Here is a 20,136-nt window from a genome sequence, read left to right on the forward strand (position 1 = left end):
GAAGGAGGGAGAAAGAAAAGGAGAGAAACAATGTGTGGTTGCCTCTCATGCACCCCCTACTGGGGATCTGACCCACAACCCAGGCAGGGGCCCTGACTGGGAATTGAACCAGCGATCCTTTGATTCACAGGCCAGCACTCAATTCACTGAGCTACACGAGCCAGGGCATGAAGTAGGCACATTTTTTTTTTTTGACCAGAATACTGGCAAACAGAAGCAAGGCAAGTATTGGCTGTTTGAGACCTGGGGTAGGAAATTAGTCTTTAATAAATTGGCAAAGACTTAAACTCATGGGGGCTCTCTTAATTGAAAGAGAAAATTTTTAAATACAAAAGAGAAGAAGTGAAATCTCAAAAGAGAAAAAAAGGGATGAAACCCTCAGTTCAAGGAAACACCACCTTAGAGAAAAGCACAGGGTCCTTTTCTTCCCCTGAGAGAGACAGGCAGACAGACTGGAGGAAGGATGAGAGAAGCAGAAGCTGGAAATGAGGAAGTTCAGTCATGATATCCTCAATTTGGGAACTTAAGGGAAAGAAGAGACAACTTCACCTGCTGAGATAAGAGAAGAGTGGTGGTGAGCTCAAGGCAGGTGGTGAAGGTTTGGAACCAAGATCTTACAGAGATTGGAAAGAAAATTTCCATGATCCGTTATGCTATGCTCCCTCGTAGCTCTCAGTGGCCTGATGAAGGCATGAGGGGAGTGGTGGAAATTGGGAGAGTGGAGATGATGGAGAGAAAAGGGGATTTGGGAAATGAGTGTATTGATGAGAGTGACATTGAAATGACTGACTGTGGAGTAGGGGAGGAAAAGAGAATGAACACAGAGCAAGGCTGAGAGACTCAGAGGAGGAGAAAGGTTAGAGGGCTGACTGTGCAGAGGGATGTGAAAAGGAGCTTGGTTCCAGGTCACCTGTAAAGTGGAGCTCCTGCCTGGGGATCTCAGAAATGCAGTTCACATTTGCCAGCTCTGGCATCTCCGTGCACACTCTCATATTATGTTAGGGAGGTCTTTCTTTATGGGTCCAGTGGGCACTTGGGCTCCAATTTCAATTGCTCTGAATCACATCGACCTCTCCTTTGAAGTGCTCCTCCCTGGACTCCTCAAAGGGAATTTTACAAATGCCATGCAGTTTATATTTTCAGTCATATATATTCAGTCATATCACTTCAATTATTTCCCTACAATTTGGTGAAAATATCTATCTAGCTCCTTTCACAGACAAATAGGAATCTTATTCTATATTGTATTGACGTTCTTTAATTGTTTTTCATTATTTTGTACGGGGTCCTTTTATTTACACAATTTGGTGGGAAGCTAATTGAATATAACATTCCTTTGTCTGAATAGTCCATTACATGTGGCCAACTCTTGGCACATGTCAGGGCACTCAAAAAATGTTAGCATGAAGCTGAATTTACCTACGGAGGTGATCTCTACTACTGTTTAAACTAAATAAATGGCAAAATTATTATTAATCATGGAAATCATTTGCTTGAAGGTGAAATAATTCATTAAGTAATTTAGCAAAATTTGTTGACTCTCTACCTTGTGCCAGGCTGTATGCTAAACACTGGGAATAAAAAGAGACCATCCCATATTTCTAGCATCAGGGAGCCTACAGTCAGTCATACAGAGGGCACAGGGACCTACCAATAATAATAGCACAGTGTGGAAAGGGATTGGGATATTTGAGAAGGATATGGGCACACACAGTAGAGAGAGAATCTCTCAGGCCAGGGTCAGGGAAAGCTTAGCAGAGGTGACAATATTTGAATTGGACCAAGGAAGACAAACAGAATTCCTGCAGACAGCAGGGGGAGAGATGAAAAGACTGGACAGTGAGAAAAGACCATCCAAAGGCATGAACACTGGAGAGCACTGTGGGCTTTGGGAACACCAGGGTGAGGTGCCTTTGGGGGAGAGGCAGGAAGTCAGGCCAGAAAGGTAGGTGGGGGCCAGGCTGAATGCCAACACCAGCTCTCAAACTTTAGCCAAGAAAAAATTTTAATCACTCTCACTGAAACACAAGTAAAACATACAACAGCCCAGAAAGTCTGGTTGGGAGTAGACTCAGGGGTGTCCAACCTTTTGGCATCTCTGGCCACACTGGAAGAAGAAGAGCTGTTTTGGACCATATATTAAATACACTGTGACACATAATCACAAAAATATCTCATAATGTTCTAAGTAAATTTATGATTTTGTGTTGGGCCACATCCATAGCCATCCTGAGCAGCATGCGCCCATGGGCCGCAGGTTGGACACCCCTGGCAGTAGGGAGAATAGAGACCCACTGGTTCAGCTGCTCCTAGACCCCATGCCCTCGCCTCTCAAGCACTTGATGTGATGAAGGAAGGGCTTCAGAGGAACCCCTAGGACTTTGAGGGGTAATTTGAAAAACACTGGTGTGGCAATTTGGGAAGAAGTGGATGTCTATTAAAAAGAGGGGGAACATGCTCAGGTAGACCAGAGATTTAGAAAGGTAAGTAGCAGGGGGGCTTTGAACATATTGGAAGAGAAGAAGTCATTGGTGAGAGAGGAGTCCAGCCTGGCCTGGCCTAGGGCAGTGGGTGCGGATGGAAAGAACATGGGAGACTCAAGAACCCATTAAAGCTCTTTACAGGTGGAATCTACATTAATCAGAGACTGGGTCTAGGAGACCCACCAAAGAAAGAATCATGGGGACAACCAAAGAGCTTTGGGAACCTGTGTCCATGGGTTGAAGTGGTCAGTGCCAGAGTCCTAATTATAACAGAGGAACACTCAGGCAGGACAGAGCCGAAGCTTTGTATCCTGAACCTCCAGGATACAAAGGGCATGGGGGCCTGGAGCGAAAAAAAATGAGTAGCCAATGATTCTCCTGGCTTATAAACTAAACTTGTCATACCACTGGGGTGGGGGAAGGCCAGAGCCAAGTGCTGGCAGGGCCAGGGTGGAGCTGGTCCGCACACGCTTTGCTGGAGGCAGTGTAATTTGGAACAATATTTTTGGAAAGCAATTTGCATACCATCCAGTGATAAAAATGTTCAAACCATGTGACCTAGTAATTCTACATGTGGGACTTTGCCCTAAGGAAATAGTTCAAAAGAATAAAAAGCCTATGTTCATTCATCCAAATGTCAAATAATTAAACAATGAATTAGAAATAATACATTGTACTATGTACATTCCAGGAACCCTGCTAGGCGAATGAATTTGTTCTCTGTGTGGCAATGTTCATAATGGTAAAACATAGTAAACAACCTAGATTATTAAAAATGCCACAATTGTTTAATACACTCTGAGACATCCATATGATAGACTGTTTTGCTTTAATGCTATATGACAGCAGCTGGTGGCTGCTGTGGTTAGGAGCACATTCTCTTGCGTTCACTGCCTGGGCTTGCATTTTGACTGCGCCACGCTCTGGCACCTGACCTGGGTAAGTTCATCAGTGCCCTAAGGCTCGGTGACTTTAACAATAAGGTGGGTATAACAATAATAACGCTTTATGGGATTGCTGTGAAGGTTAAAAGAGAAAAGATGTGTAAAGTGCAGAGCACACTTCCTAGCACACAGTACCCAGTAAAAGTGGATTGTTATTCTAAATACACAAACATCTGTGTCAATAGAAAAAGACGGACAGAGACTGCCCCAATTTCTAGCCCCAAATTAATAGTCCCAGGAAATATTTTGGGTTATTCGCTTCCTTTATTTTGTTTAGTATCATTCCTGAAAAATCCTTGAGGTCATAGACAGCATGGGAAATCCAGAACTAGGCAAAGAGCTTGGCCTGTCACTTCATCCTAGGGAAGTCAGAGTGATGTGCAGGTCCTGTTTTTCTCTTCCCAGCGGTGTTTGGCCAGCGCTTGGATGAGACGGTGGCCTACGAGCAGAAATTTGGCCCCCACCTTGTGCCCATCCTTGTGGAGAAGTGTGCGGAGTTCATCCTCGAGCACGGCCTGAATGAAGAGGGCATCTTCCGACTGCCTGGGCAGGACAACCAGGTGAAGCAGCTCAGAGATGCTTTTGATGCAGGGGAGAGGCCCTCCTTTGACAGGTATGCTGTCTCCACCTGGCCCTCCCCTCTGCCTTGCTTGGGTAAGAGGACCTCTCTCTTCCATTTGAGCTCTGGGACTCACACAGACACTTCCAAGAGCCCTGGCTTGAAACAGAAAGAGCCTTTTGTATTGCTCATTATTCAGAATGTGGGAGCCTGGAGCATAGTTAGAAGAGCCTGGTGATCAATTACCTGAGAGACAGGAGCCTGCTGGGCAGTCAGGAGGTGTTTAGGGTATAGAGGGAGGGAGAGTGTGGGGAAGGGGAGAAAGACAGGTCCTAGCTTCAGTCCCAGCCTTTGGGGCAGGTAAGAACCCTGGAGCTGTTTTGGCTGTACAGCAGACCATGTGGCAGAGAATGCACCATGTCTAGATCTAAGGTCTCCGATGGTCTTCCTCAGCTTTCCTGGAGTGGCAAGAACCAGGACTTGTTAGTTTGGGAAAGCACAGTATTATCCAACTCTGAATTTAGATCTGAGCCCTTATGGAGGAAGGACATACTAACAGGCTGGCAGCCTGGTGTTCTCCCAAGTCTCCTACGTGGAGTTGACCAGCCCTGATTGGGGCATGTCCTGTGCAGGGGCATTTCTCCCCCAAGGTCTCCCTCCTCTCCTTGTCTGTCTCAGCCTCCCGAGGCTTTCTTGCCTGCCATGCTCAGCTCAGACACTGCCACCTCGACATAGCACACGCTCTGCCTGTTGTGCAATATTTGCCTTGGTTGCCTGCGTGCACTTGTCCTGCGGACAAGAAAGAGCCATTGTTCTTTCCAAATCAGCAGCCCATAAACCAAGATTTAGCAAGACAGGCCTGAACACTATCCAGTTTCCAAAGGTTGAAATTCCTCACACGCTTATTTAGGACTGAGGAGCAGGGCTGACCCTGGGGAAAGAGTGAATAGCTGGGAGCCATGCTATGTGAACAGGCTCACTGCTTACCTCTCCCTCACCTCTCACTTCAGTCCGCAACCTGGTCTATTCTCCCTCCAAAGCTTCTCTAAGACCCATCTCTTTCCATTCTCACAGCCACTGACTTGGGACCACCATAGGTCTGTCTTTGCTGTCCTTGGCATGTAATAGGTTAATTTAGCAAGAGTGCTATATTTTAATATGAAAGCAATGGGCGGAGTTGTTACTGGAACTATAGGGGGTTATGGGCATGAAAGTTAAGGACCTTTCAGCAGCACCATAAATTGCTTTTAATTATCAGGCACCTATTCAATTAAGCTCAACATATTTATATTCAGTTTTCTTATGTTTTTAATGAGCTCAAAAGATACAGGTGGGTTGTTGATCAAAAGATACAGGTGGGTTGTTGCAAAAGCAATGTGAAGTCAGCCAGGACGAACAGAGGTAATTTTAGGGGTTTGCCAGATACCTGCCCTAGGCTTGGGCTTATGCATCTATAAAATCAGCCTGGGTGTTAGAGTCAGAGTCTTTGATTCCTCTGAAATATTTGGGACTGGAAGGAGCAAAGTTATCACACATCTCCACCACCAGAGCTGAGGGGTTCACACATCTAGAAATAGGAAGGGCTCCTCAGGGTCCACCCAGGGCGGACTCTTGGGCCCACATGACTCTTGCGGGTACTCATCGAGATCTTCTTCACTGACCATATGTGCAGTTCCACCACGAAAGCCCCCAAATTACCTCACTAGAACAAAGAAAAGCAAGGGAGCTCTAATTTAGGATTCTAGCGCAGGTGTGTCTGGCTCTCATTAAAGATATAAATATGAATTTAATAATCTCTTTGTCCAGTCTCTACTAGGCTCGATACTGCCCGGTTACAAAGCTGATATACTTCTGATGCCCATTATTTCAGTGAGAAACACACATAGACATTCTGCATTGTAAGGTCAGAGCCTCAAAGAAGGCTGGGCAGAGCCATCTGAGGAGGCTTGGCTAATCTCTGGTGGACCAGGGGTCCAACTCAGAAGCCATCTTGTTCCTGCCTTGCTCTTAGTCCTTGATTAAAAAAATATTTAAGGGTGTTTCATGGGGTTGGAGGAAGAGCAAGTTCAAGAAATATCATGCTACACACTTAGACTATAATAACGACGCCTGAGTCAGCCCTGTTCCAATGGGGCACAGACATTAAACCAAAAATTTACAGAAATAACTGTATAATCTTCATGTATTAAATGCTATAAATGAAAAATATATGGTACTATGAGAATTTAGAACAGGGGCTTTTGATATGCTCTGGGAGAGTTAGGAAGGTCCCCAAGAAAATAACATTTAAGTTGAAATACAATAAACAAACATGAGGAGTTAGCCAGGGGAAGCAGCCTTATCTTCCCCTGGTAAAATGAATGGGCAGCTCTCTGTGGATCTCAGTGCTCTAAGATGCTTTGTATATAGCTAACTGTGTTCTTTCATTATAACTTTGAAGATATATACTGTATCTGTGGTTATAACCCCCTTCTCTTCTAGTGCTGGATATTTTTACTGCCTTAGTTTCTCCTGATTAAACTGTCTAGTGTTTGTCTCTTTTGTTTTTGTTGTTTCTCTTCAAAAGATTCTGCTTTGTTGACGTGTCATCTATCCTGTTTTCTCATTTCAAATTCTTTGTTTTCTACATTCTTTCCATGGGTGTGTTTTGAGTGCTGGAGCCTGGGGGCAGGAGGCTAGATAGAAGGCTGAGCCTAATCCTGGCAACAAACAAACAACCAAACAACAGATACAACAAACAACAATGTCCTGAAAATGTGGAATGGAAGGAGGAGAGGGACTTAGAGGTTTTCATGTGACCTTTGGATAGCAGAATTGAGGGGATTTGGGAGTCTCATTGGATATGGGGTGAGGTAGAGGCCCCAATCAAACTGAAGACCCTGGATTCTGATTAAGACCTGGGTGGGCCGTCGTGTAGGGACACTAGGAGGAAGGATGCCACTCCTGCAAGGAGCCAGCTGGTTGTATCTCTGACACTTTCTTGGGAACTGCCTGTGTATTTCAACAAGAGGACTTTGCCCAGGATATTTTCAGGCAGTGACTCAGCAAGGAAGTCTTTTCCAGAATCCCCACCCCTGGTTTCCGGAGGGCAGCCATGGAGCACCGACAGGGCCTCGCCAGCGGAGGAACACAGTCCTCAAGCTGCAAAGGGGAGCCTTTAAGAAGGCAGCTCCAACCATGGGCTGTCAAAAACAAATTTTTTAAATATTTGCACGCAATGCCAAGACAGAGCTTTATTGTCAAGTCTTGGTGTTCTTGTTTCTGCTGCCGCAAATGCCTCCCTTCTCCTCCTGTGCAATCCACCCCTCCTGTCTCTCATCCAGGAGCTGTTTCCACCCAGCAGATTCTATATTCCTAACTGCTGAGAAAAGGGAACACTCAGATTATCTGAACCTCTTACCACATCGCAGCTTTCAAAACACTGCTGGGACTGTCTCTTAAGAACACCAGTTTTTCTTGATATGAAATAAATGAATATTTCTTCACTAATGACCTCCAAGTATGTGGTAGACTCAGACTTATTTTCTCTATGCAAAAAATGCAATAGCTCTATCAACCAGGGGTCAGCAGATGTTTTTTAAAAGGCCACATCTGAAATATTTATGTTTTGTGGGCTAGACAGATGGTCCCTGCTTCAACTACTGAACTCTGCTCTTAGCTCAACTCAGCCTAAGACTATCCAAAAATGAATGAGAATAGTTGGGTTCCTGTAGCACTTTATGGATGCTGAAATTCACATTTTACATAATTTGCACATTCCATGAAATAGTCTTGTTTTGAGTTATTTCTCCAACCATTTAAAAATGTACAATCCATTCTTAGCTGACTGTACAAATTACAGGCAGTGGGCCAGATTTGGCTCCTGGGTCAAGGTGTGTTGGCCCTTAGTATAAACCAGGCAAACCGAGCTGAAGAGCCCGCCTCTCTTTCTGCTAATCAGGCAATCAAATGAATGTTGTCTCAGCTCCTGCAGCAGGGTCTCCTCCGCTCACCCTCCAGGCCTGTTTCATGCTGTAACTGTTCATCACTCTACAGATCTGGTCTGAAGAGTCTCCTAGGGCTCTCAATTCTGCATTCAGTGTCTCTTCGCACATTTCCATAGGATCCTAGGTCCTGGACTTCCTTTATCATGGCACTAACCACACAGTACTGTAATGACTTGGTAAGATTTGAGTTTGCACAGCCCTGTGGTTCAATGAGGCGACGGGTCCTGTGTGTCCTTTGGGTTTGCTGCTGAAGTCCTAGTGCCTGACAAAGTATTTTGCATCTAGTGAGTTCTTTCAATGCTTGTTGATCGAATGAGTGATTGCATAAATATATGAATGAATCCCAGAACTACTTTAAAGCTCTAAGGGGCCAAATAGGTCGATGGACCATGGATGTAAAGCAGTTATCACATGAAAAATGAGGCACTAAGTACAGAATGCTAAATTGTGAAGTGCTAAGTGATTTGGAGAAAGAAGAAAGTGATGAAGATTAAACTGTTGAAGATTTAATGAAAAAGTAAACCTTCAACTTTCCTTTGAGGCAGTTGGGTAGAATAGATAAAGGGAAAGTTGTTGAGGGTTATTATTCCATAAAGGGACTTAGCAAAAATGTTTTTGTTGGATACACCTTTATCAGACTCTACTCCTCTGCAAAGCTCCTCTTTGGAACATGGGATTCTATTCAGTGGATCATCAAGGGGGAGGTGAGGAGACTCCTGGAGTTTTGCTTTTAAAGAGCTTTGCTTATTTTCTTCCAGAGATACAGACGTGCACACAGTGGCCTCCCTGTTAAAGCTCTACCTCCGAGACCTCCCAGAGCCGGTGGTTCCCTGGAGCCAGTACGAGGGGTTCCTGCTCTGCGGGCGTCTCATGAATGCCGATGAGGCAAAGGTTGGTGTCTCATAGAGTTAGGTGTCCTGCTTGGAAAGAGGTGATGGATACTGAACAGTATTCCAGTAGGCAAGCAATAGTGGGCTGGGGGCCGGTACCTTTTTGTGAGATACTTTGTCTAGCTGGAACTTCCTTGGCAACAAAAGGCAAATGAAGCCAATCCTGGTGACAGCCTTCAATGGATGGAAGAGTCCAATAAAGAATTGGACTATAATCAAATACCCCCAAGCCACTTTAAAATCAGTAAGAGAAGGAGGATGCATCTGAGAAGGGTTTCCAGCAATACGGCCTTGTTGAGAACCACTGGGACAAAAGGTCAGGCTGAACAACTTGGAAAGCAGATGAAAGGTCAGAATGTACAGTTCCATGATGACTGTGAGTATCCGACATGGGCATACAAAGAATCCATGTGTCAGAGAGAGGAAGGACAGGGAGCTTTCCTTTGTTCCTTTCAGCAGCAGCTGCCTGTAGCAGCTGTGGCTCCCTGTGATAACGCCTCTTCTCAGTTTTGTGTGTGTTTTTCAATAACTTTTTATTTTTAAATAACTATAAATTCACAAATGTTGCAAGGTGTCAGCTGGTTGTATGGAGAGGCTCATTGTTTTTGTACAGGGTTACTTTTTTATTTGTTTGTTACTATTCTCTCTTCCTGGTGCTACCCCGAGGCAAGGGCTGTTCAACAACTCATACTCACAATAATTGTTTGCTTAATGAATGCTTGAAATGTAACACTCCAATAACACTGCCAAAGTGTAGCTTCTACGCAGACACACCAATTACGTTCCAGGGCCTCATTGCTGGCAAGTGAGCAGCCTCATTTACTGGTGTTAAAAATCTCTTTCCAGGCTCAGCAGGAGTTGATGAAGCAGCTTTCCGTCCTTCCTCGGGACAACTACAGCCTCCTGAGCTACATCTGCAGGTAAGAGTCCCCTGCTATCGGTTCCACAGTTTTCAGTCACAGCAGAAAGAAACCCCTGGGTAGAGAAGGAAAGAGGGTCTCTGTGAACTCAGGGATTCTGGTTCAGATCTTTACAAGGGCATCTCTATACATATCTCTGAGGTAGGTTCCTGTGTCCACAAGATACTTTAAATGATCCCCTGAAAATCTGATCAGCACACAAAATGTACCTGCTTCCTCCTTAGGCCCTCCCAGCACTGCCCAGAGCCCTGGGACACGCAGTAGAACTCAGAATCTTTATAAAGTCTCTAGGATAATTTCCCATCTTCCTGACTCTGGGCCGTAAATTACTGTCCCAGAGACACACATTCCAGGCCACGCTTTCAATTCCTCTTTCTGTGGCAGCATGTAGCATGTGGATTGATCCAGCTCTGGCTGAGTCGGGAGCCTGGATATCCATGCCAGACAGAGCTGAAATTTATCTTAATTTAAAAATAAAATAATTTGTTGTAGTTTCCAGATGAAAAAAAGTGATGCATGCTTGTTTTGGAAACCAGGATAATGCAACATACTCTAAATGAGAAATAAAAATTACCCACAATCTTCTCACCCAGCAAAAATTACCACTAACATTTGGATGTTTTTCCTTCTTGATGTTTTTCTCTCTATAATGTATTTTTTACATATATCAATATAAATGTACTGGAACAATTTTTTTTAATACCAAATTAGAATGATATATCTTTAATATACACGTGTGTGTGTGTGTGTGTGTGTGTGTGTAAAAATGATTGTATCCTGCTGTCTTTTTTGGCTTAATGTTTCATTGTGAGCATTCCCCTATGTCATAAAACAGGGTTATAAATACCTTCATAATATTTCATAAGGTTTCCTCGCTCAGACACACCAACATTTATTTGATGATTTTTCTGTATTTGGAATTTTATTGTGCTTTAGCTTACCTACTTAAAAATAGTTTTTAGAAAAAGTATTTAGAAATTCCTTTGTTGATTTTTTTTAAATTGTGAATTTGAGAACTGCATGCCTCACATGAATAGAACCATAGTACAAACTGATGGTTACTTATTGAGCAACTGCTGAGAATCTGAGATGCGTGGTGCTGTGATTGGAGGCTGTGAACAAGGAGGCACTGTGGATTCCCATCTCTGAGATTTTTCTGTCTGGAGACCTGGGTGGAATGGGTGCTAAGAGCCTGGGAAATAAGCTTATAGAGGCAGAACAAGGGCAGTCAAATACCCATTTTAGTCCTTTTAGTCTCCTCTTAGCTCCCTGGACCAGATGCTGCTTTCCACCAATGGGACTCCCTTCCCTGCTCCCAGCCCAGGTCCACCACCACAGCTGGGTAGGCCCCTCCTGGTTTCTATTGTTCCTTGATCTTCAGTCTTTTGGGGTGAAGCTAAACTCTTGGGGGAAGAGCAGGCTGATCCCATTCCTGAGATCAGGAGGAGAGTTTGGATCCAGTGCTAAGATCTCGTTGGTATCTGGAAGTGCTTCCTTCTGGCAACTTCCTATTTCCTACTCTGGGATCTCCTGGCTATCCACAGGTTCCTACACGAAATCCAGCTGAACTGTGCTGTTAACAAGATGAGTGTGGATAATCTGGCTACTGTGATTGGTGTGAATCTCATCAGGTCAAAGATAGAAGACCCTGCTGTGATTATGAGAGGTACGGCTGATCCTGTGGTAAGGCAGATACAGAGGAATGAACAGTTACAACGCTAGCCCTTCTGTTTGTGCGCTGATCTGCAGTTTGCCATGAATTGAACTGATTATCTTGTCTGAATTGTAAAATAGCCTCGTGAAGTAAGCAGGGCAGGAATTATAGCCATTTTCCAGATCAAAGCAGAGGTTAAAGATTTGCCTAATACAGTACAATAGGCTAGCACAAAAACAGCTAGTGTTTCTTTTATTATGTTTAAATTCCCTTAGAGAGAAAGACAAGTTTTATTTTTCAAATCAGCTCACAAAAAAGGGCTACACTTGTAAAGCTGTGTTGAAGAGGCTTCTGAGGCTGTGAATTGGATCAGTGGGCAAAAGTCCAGCCATAGAGTCCTGACGTTTGCCATGGAATTGGGGAGGCAGTATGCCCGGCCTGTGTTCACTGTGTGTGCAATAGGAAACCAGATGTCATATTGAAGACCACTTGAGGAGAGACAGATGTCTTACTTTTCTCTGCTGTTAGATTGCTAATTTCCTGATTAAAAACTGATCAAGTGGATTGTTGGCTGAAAATAACCCTCTTTCATCCCAACCCACATCCTTCTTCATTTCTATCCCTTTTGCTGTAATTTCCCACCCCAAGCAATTAAGAAGAGTCCTATGAGAAGAAAAGTGAGGTCCTTTGGGGCTGTGTGGTTTTAGTCACTTTTGGAGACATCCCATGGGTAGACCTTTGAGGACTGACTGCCTTCCTCCTGCCCCATGGCCCAGCACTACAATCTCTCCCTTCTTTCAGGAACTCCTCAGATCCAAAGAGTGATGACCATGATGATCCGAGACCATGAAGTCCTCTTCCCCAAGTCCAAGGATGCACCCCTGTCACCCCCAGCCCCCCAAAATGACCCCAAGAAGCCTCCAGTGGCTCGAAGCTCTGTGGGCTGGGATGCCTCTGAAGACGCTCCAATTTCTAGGACAAACAGCTTCAGTAACACGGTACGGTGTAGAGAGACTTCTCCCTTCCATGTGATTCCTTGAATCCAGCTCATCCCATGTGAGAGCTGCTCTGGGTGTCAATTTGGGGAGTTTGGGATGATGCCGTGGCAGTGGGCACAGTTGGTACAGGCTCATTTGAGTGCATCTTGGAAGCTTGGCCTCTTTCAAAATCTCATCTGTTTGCAACCTGGAGGTGGAGTTAGTGACATGCGTGCCAATCACCAGATCACTGAGTAATGGGACTCTTCACTGAAGCCCACCCCAAAGGGGAACACTTTGAAGCACAGTCAAGGGAAGTTCAATGGAGAAAAAGATATATCACCTTGTAAATGTTTCAGTGAGGGTTGTTGAAAATTCTGGGTCAAAGTCCAGAGAGAACTGGTTTCCTGCTAACCCATGAAACGTGATTTCTTCCTCAAAGCATGTGATGTGTTCGTGTCATATTTCTCATTCCCTGATAAGCTGTCTCAGCAATGCCAACCCCCTCTTCACACTGAGGGGCTGGCGCTCACGTTCCCAATGTCAGAAAACTCTGCAGACTCTGAAATTTAGACTCTTTGAGGGCAAAAAGTCACAAAGGTCAAATATTTTCACATATTTATAGAAACAATTTTTTTTTAAAAAAAATAAAAGAACATGTGAACTTTATATAGCAGCCTGATTCTTTATGTGTGACCAAGAAATGAATTAAAATTTTGGGGTTGACCAAGTAATATAAGTTACCTATTGTACTTTTAATCCTGAGGGTGCTTAAGAAAGGATTGGGGGGAAAAAGTAGGTAAGGGTAGTGGTGGTGGAAATGTTTCTTGGGTGGCCTTGGCACAATGCATCTTACTAACACTCAAAAATTAAATTAATATTTAGAAGTGCTCATACCTCATACAATGGAATCATCCTAATAGTCCTCGAGACTAGACATTCTTATGCTCACTTGACAGGTTTCTGTGTAAGTACGGGCCGCTATGCACAGGTACTGTGCTGGGAGATATAAACAGATCACCTCTAGAGTCCTTCCCAAACTCTGTAGGGCAGAATCTATCATGCACATTTTATGTTTGAGGATCTGAGTCTCAGGGTGGCTGAGCAGCTGGCCCAAGACGGCATGCTAGAATGTTACGGAACGAGATTCAGATCGAGTTCTCGCCTCAAGGCCTAGGTCCTTCTGACCCCTGGTGAGGCTGTTGAAGCAGTTGATTAGCTAGAAGGGTTGGAAAGAGAACTTCAGCCCTGATTTTCTGATTTTACATTTAGGGTTCATTTCTTCTTTCTTTTTCCTTTTAATTTAACTTAAAGTATAATGTGTGTGAGAGTGTGTGTGTGTGTGTGTGTGTGTGTGTGTGTGTAGTTGAGAAAAATAAAAAAGAAGAAAAAGAGCGACACTGAGAAGTCCTGCTCCTTTCTCTATGTCCACCCACTCCATCCTTCCCTGCCCTTATTACTTTCTTATATATCTTTCCAGTGTTCCTTTATGCAAATATAAACAGATATTAATGTAAATTTTTATATACCTCTTTTTACAAAATGTAACATAATCTCACATACTCTCTATACACGCACACACTCACATACACTCACACACACTTTACTCTGTATCTTGAATTTTTCCACTTAAAGGTAGATACTAGAGAGCTTTTTATGTCAATACATAGACAACTACCTTATATGACCTCATGTTTTTAGCCAGTGTATAGGGTTCCATTCTGCACTTGTACCATAATCTACCTAACCAGCCCCTACAGATAAACAGGTTGTTTTTATTCCTTTACAGTACAAATAAGGTTGCAATGAATAATCTTGACCATGCTTCATTTTGTATGCAGAAAGATGTATTTCTGGGCTAAATTCCCAGAACAGGGATTGCTGAGTCAGAAGGTAAATAGATTTGTGATGTGTAATTTTGATTAATATTATCAAATGAAATTTGTGCCATTTTATAGTTCCATCAGCAATGCATAAAACAACCTGCTTCCTGCTTCAGCAGCAGAAGTGTGTCGTCAGATTTTGGTTTTTTGGGGAGGGTATCCTTTTAATAGGTGAGTACTGATATTTCAGTCATTTTAATTTGAGTTTCTCCTATTATTAGAGGGTCCAAACATCTATTCTTATGTGTAAAGGCCAGCCGCATTTTCCTCTGTGAACCATCTTATCTTGTCCTTTGCCCATTGGTTATTGGTCTTTTTCTTCTCAGTTGGTTATTGGTCTTTTTGTTTTCAATTTTTATGAATTTTATACATTAGGGCAATTAGCCTGTGGTCAGTGATATGCATTGCAAATATTCTTTCCAGTTTGTCATTTTTCACTTGATTTAGTGTGTAGTGACTTCTTTGTTTTAATTTTGTTCATTTTAGTTTGGGGGTCATGCCATGTAGGTTGAATTTATCAAGCTTTTCTTTCATGGCTTCTAGATTTTGAGTTATAGTTAGAAAAACTTTCCCATTCTAAAGTTATAAAAGAATCCTGGCTTATGACTCTTTTACGACAAACATACAATGCTTGTAGTTAGTTCTTCACTTCTAGAATATGAGTTCCTTTAACAACAGTGTTCTCTTAGGAAAAACAAATGCCAGTCAAATAATCAACTAACGTAACAAATGAAGAGAGTGTCTTCTAATTAAGAGTTTCACAGGTATACAGCCCGGAGATACTTTCCTTCAAGTCTCTAATTCTTTTCCTGGTAACATGACATGTGTGGGAAACAACCTATGCAACATTCATGGTCATTTTTTTCTAGACCAGCGACTCGGAAGCAACCAGCCCCACTGGACAACAGCCGAGTGACGTGTGTCTGGAAGACAGTAGCAAAGCTCCCAGGGGAAAACCAGGAGACTGGAAGCTGCAATCACGAAAAAGGACTCAGACACTCCCTAATCGGAAATGTTTCTTGACAGCATCTTTTCAAGGTGCCAACAGCAGCAAAATGGAGATCTTTAAAACTGAGTTCTGGTCTTCTTCAGAAGTGAAGGCAGGGGACGGGCATAGGAGAACAATGTCTCAAGGTGTGTCCAACCTTTCTGACTCCCAGAGGACTTCCACCTATGATAACATCCCTACGCTGCCAGGGTCCCCTGGGAATGAAGCAGGCACACTCTCCTCCCATGCCTGTGACTCCAAGAGAGATACTCTTTCCAGCCCAAACTCTGAAACCAGGCCTGGGACAAAGAACTCTGGAGAAGAGGAACTTGAATCTTTGCAAAAGATGGTTCAGGAGCTGCAAAAGGCAATAGAAACACAGAAACAAATGTATGAAGAACAGATTAAAAAGTAAGTCACTTACAGAGGGGAACCACTCAGCTTCTGTCTTTAGAAGCAGTAAGGATTGTTCTCATCTGCCAAAAAAGTGACATTATAAACCTTTAGTTTGGAGAATACAGTAATCTAGTGCAGTGAAAGGAAGGATGAGATGACTAATTAGTGAGAACTCTAAGCTTTAAATTAAACTCATGGAAAATTATGTAGCTTGAGTAGCTTAGTCAACTATTTCCAAATGGTGATTCTTTAAGGATCAACATGCCTTAATGAATTAAGAGGAGCTTAAATTTTTTTCATATTAGTATGCTTTATCCATTCTGACGATATTTATTGAGCATGTATTGTGTGCTAGGTACCATCCAGCTACTGGGGAGTAGCACTGAACACAATAGATGAAAGTCCCTGTGTTACTAGAGCTTTCTTTCCAGCAGGAACAGATGGACAACACAAATAAGTGATGAAAGTATGTTCTATTCCAGGTAGTGGAAAATGCCGTGGGGAGAAATGAAGCAGGGCTGGAGGTTGGGGGGATTCAAGACGGGGATCCCAGTGGTAAATAGCGTGGTCAGGAAGGCCCCCTGAGAAAATGGCATTAAAGCAAAGGCCTGAAGGAGAAGAGGGAAGAAGTCAGGTCTTCCTGCGGGGGAAGAGCAGGCCAGGCAGAGGGAAGCAAAGGTGCAGAGGGCAGGGGAAGGGAGCAGGTCTGGGATGTTCCTGCACCGCAGAGCAGGGATAAGCTAGAATAGGAGGAAGTAACCTAGAGGAGAGAGGGCAGAGAAGTTCAGGAAACCAGGGCACAAGTCAATCGTTTGTAGAACTGCAAGACATGTGACACCTTGGCAGTGATCAAAACAGTCCTGGAGAGACTCCCACTGTGCTCTCACATGAGTGTCATTGACAGGGTGTGGAAAGAACTGGCTGCCATGGAGGCAGCCACTGCTTCTGAATGGAATGGTCTTCTGAATCCACTGTCAGGGGCCTCCCACCCTTGGTGGAGGGAGAAGTAACAGTCTACAGTGTCTAAGTTTCATGTTTCAGGCACACTTTTTCATGTAACCTCCACAGCAATTGTTTGAAATAGGTAATATCTCCATTTTACAGAAGAAATGGGGGATCAGGAAGGACAAAAAGATTCCCAAAGGTCACACACCTACTCACTGGTGGGGTTGGGATTTGAACTTGGGTCGACTAGCTCCCAAGCCCACTCAGATCTCACCTCTCCACCAAAATCACTGGTCAAGATCTAACATAGTGTCTCATTTGAGATGTCCCCTAAAGCAAGAGGTATGTGGAGAATTTGGAAAAGAAAACTAGATTTGTAATGGGAAGACCACAGCGAATGAAACTAATTTAGTTTTAGGAAGCAGTAGGCAGTGGTAGACAAGACTCTGAAGAGGGGATGTTACATGCAGAATGGGGCAAAGCTCTTGAAGACAGGAGTCAGGCCTGGGCTCCAATGGGAGGTCTGGTCTCCATATAAAATGGTCAGGCTCTCAGGCGATAAGAGACAGCACCTTTCAGAATGAAATTCCGAAGCAAATTTCCAACCACACAATCTCCTCACAGGCCTGAAATTTCCTCTTTTGGCTTAAAAAAAAAAATGGCATGTGTACTCTTATTCCTAAGAGTTAATTCAGCACAGCCTGGCAGAGGACCCCGGGGGTAGACTAAGATTTCGGCCAGTAACAGTGAAAATCCTCTGAATTCAGAAATCCAACAGCTGCCTCCCCGGGAGCAGGATTCTGAAGTGAGGGCGGGATGCCAGGACTGCTGCTCTCAAAGGGAAGTTCCCTGGACCCCGCCAAATCTTGGTCCCTGGGGGCCTTAGTAAGGGAAGGCACTGGTCCATACTCACCACCGAAGCAGGTTGAGAAGGCACCCATGTGTACAAAGGTGTTGGGAATCTGGAATATGAATGGGGCTTCAGCAGTCAATCAACATTTCTTTTTTTTTAAATTGATTTTTAATTACAGCTGTCCCAATTTCCCCCCCGTTGCTCTCCCCTCCCTCAGTCAGCCCCCGCCCTGTTGTCCATTACCAGGGGTCCTTTATACATGCTCCTTGACTAGACCCTTCCCCTTATTTCTCCTGTTATCCCTTTCCCCCTCTGGTCCCTGTCAGTCTGCTCCTGGTTTCTTATGTCTTTGGTCCTGTTTTGCTTGTTTGTTTGTTTTATTCATTAGATTCCACTTACAGGTGAGTCCACATGGTATTTGTCTTTCACGGCCTGGGCAGGACTGATGTAAGGTGCTTGGGGTGGGGGAATTGAAATATACATAAGTAAACATGGTCCCTTCTTTCAAAGACTATTAACTGGTAGAAGATACAAAATGTAAAATGACATAAAAAACAATACAAGAGATGTCACAAGACGGTGTTAAATGACAAAATGGGGGCTCAGATATGCTCTGGGAATTCAGGTTTCCTAGGAAGTGCTCACGTGGGGGTTGGAACATAAATAAGTGGTAAGGTTGGCTATGGGTCTTACGATGGGGAAAGGAAAATAGAAGAGTGAAGCAAGAGTGAAGATCAAATCCAGAGGTACTACCCAATTCTTTCATTCTTTTCTTTCCTTCCTTGTAGCCTTGAGAAGGAAAACTATGATGTCTGGGCTAAGGTGGTGAGGCTCAATGAAGAACTAGAGAAGGAGAAGAAGAGGTCTGCAGCCTTGGAAATCAGCCTCCGCAACGTGGAGCGCTCCCGGGAGGATGTTGAGAGGAGGAACAAAACCTTAGAAGCAGAGGTCAAGGAATTTGTCAAATTGATGAAGGAGCCCAAGGTTGATGCATGAAGGTCCCAGGGGCCCACAGAGGCCCAACACTGCTCCCTTTCTCCTTGCTACCTGATGTCTGGGAAGCCAAAGTACTCCCTAGGAGGAGAGGACATCTGGGGGTGGGAGGTGGGGAACATCACATTTCCCAGTAAATAAATCAGTGGAATTTGCAGGAAGATAAGCGTGAGCAGGATGTCTGCAGACATCTATGACTGCCTGTGGCTGTATTGAAAAGGATTGCATTATTCCACTGTGGTCTCAGGCTGAAATGGAACCTTCCGTGGCTGGATGGCTATGTCCAATGGAGGCATTTGAGGCGGGCCTCATCCCAGGACCCAGGGAGCAGGCCTCCCCCAAACAAGGCTGGGCTGAGGCTCAGTTCTTTGTTTTCTGTGTGGAACAATTCACTTAGTCAAATGGCCTCAGGGCATCTCTGAGACACAAGGGCTGAAAATGATTTCCCCGTTTAAGTGCTCACCATGGTTTTGAGCGGATGGCCCTGCTGAAGCCAGAGCCCCATGCTACCGCTCCCATAGTGATGCACAATCTCCAGGACTTGGAAACTCAAAATTATTAGCTTAAGAAAAAATGGACAATAAACTGTATTTATGAAAGCAAATCAATGAAAAAAGTATACTCAAATAAACAAACAAAAAGAAGCAGGGTTGTTGATTCAGTTGCCTTTGTGAGAGTCAGTAAAAGCCCCCGCCCCTCGCCTGGGGCAGATGCGCCCCCCTGCAGACACACAGCTTGGTGAGCAGGACAGGGACTGGATTCCGGTCCTTTCTTGCCTTTCAGTGGCCACAGCTGCATAGTTAGACCCACTCTGATGTGACTCCCTTAGAGGCTGGTTGGGGGTTTAGACAGCGACAATCATAATAATATTTTTTCTATTTCACCAAAATACAGGTGATTTCACCCTTTAAGGGGACAAGAGACACTAGGCTTTTCTAGACAGCAGACTTTTCCTTCTGCAGTCGGCCAACTGGCAGAGGCCCCAGGCCTTGGCAGGTAGGATGGTGGAGTCTTTAATGGTTTTCTAGTTACGTGGTCTCCAATCTGGTTTGACCATGTACCCCTTTAGTACAAAATATTTTTGCATATACCCCCTAGTATAGGAATATTTATTTATTTATAAATTATATATGTGTCTTATTACTGTACTGCTATGTTGTATATATTATAAAACATACGCAGAACAGAAATCAGATAATCCGATAACAACAAAAATAAACAGATGGTCTCAAATATGCTTTCAGCTGTGGAGGCTACTGGCCCAATTTCCCAGCAGGTATTAGCTGCACGGGTTTTGGGTGAGTCATCCCACTGCTCCCATAGATTCACTTGAACTCTTGAAGCCACGTGGCTTAGTCGGTGGTTTGAAATCTATGGTTACCACAGTGAAAGTTCAGCCTTCCCCAGTGTCTGTATCTCCTCCATTTTTCCGTTTCTCTCTTTGTTTTCTCATTTTTTTCCTCCTCCTCTCTTTGTGTCCTTCGCTCTGGTTAGTTTCCCCTGGCCTGTGGCCATGACCTATTACTCACAGAGTGAAAGGTACAGATGTGGGCGGGGGGGGGGGGGGAAGGCCTTCTCAGTCCTGCTACTCAGGCCCTGCTCCCCCCACCCCAGCCCCGAGGACCGGTCGAGGACGAGAAAACACCTGGGGCGCTCTCTCAGAGG

The 20,136-nt window shown here is 44.2% G+C and overlaps 1 protein-coding gene across 1 annotated transcript in view; it reads left to right on the top strand.

The window, feature by feature from the left end:
- The window catches only part of ARHGAP25 (Rho GTPase activating protein 25), an 84,177-nt gene extending 65,072 nt beyond the window's left edge, over positions 1 to 19,105 (top strand). The window contains exons 5-11 of the mRNA XM_054593497.1: positions 3,833 to 4,040; positions 8,731 to 8,863; positions 9,709 to 9,782; positions 11,327 to 11,448; positions 12,238 to 12,434; positions 15,166 to 15,695; positions 18,267 to 19,105. Coding sequence (XP_054449472.1) covers positions 3,833 to 4,040; positions 8,731 to 8,863; positions 9,709 to 9,782; positions 11,327 to 11,448; positions 12,238 to 12,434; positions 15,166 to 15,695; positions 18,267 to 18,474 — 1,472 coding nt within the window. The 3' untranslated portion in view covers positions 18,475 to 19,105. The remainder of the gene's footprint in view (positions 1 to 3,832; positions 4,041 to 8,730; positions 8,864 to 9,708; positions 9,783 to 11,326; positions 11,449 to 12,237; positions 12,435 to 15,165; positions 15,696 to 18,266) is intronic.
- The last annotated feature ends 1,031 nt before the right edge of the window (positions 19,106 to 20,136 follow it).

Source organism: Pteronotus mesoamericanus, unplaced genomic scaffold (genome assembly GCF_021234165.1).
Source record: "Pteronotus mesoamericanus isolate MK-2021 breed Mesoamerican mustached bat unplaced genomic scaffold, CSHL_Meso_final scaffold_45, whole genome shotgun sequence".
In the NCBI taxonomy this organism is placed as follows: domain Eukaryota; kingdom Metazoa; phylum Chordata; class Mammalia; order Chiroptera; family Mormoopidae; genus Pteronotus; species Pteronotus mesoamericanus.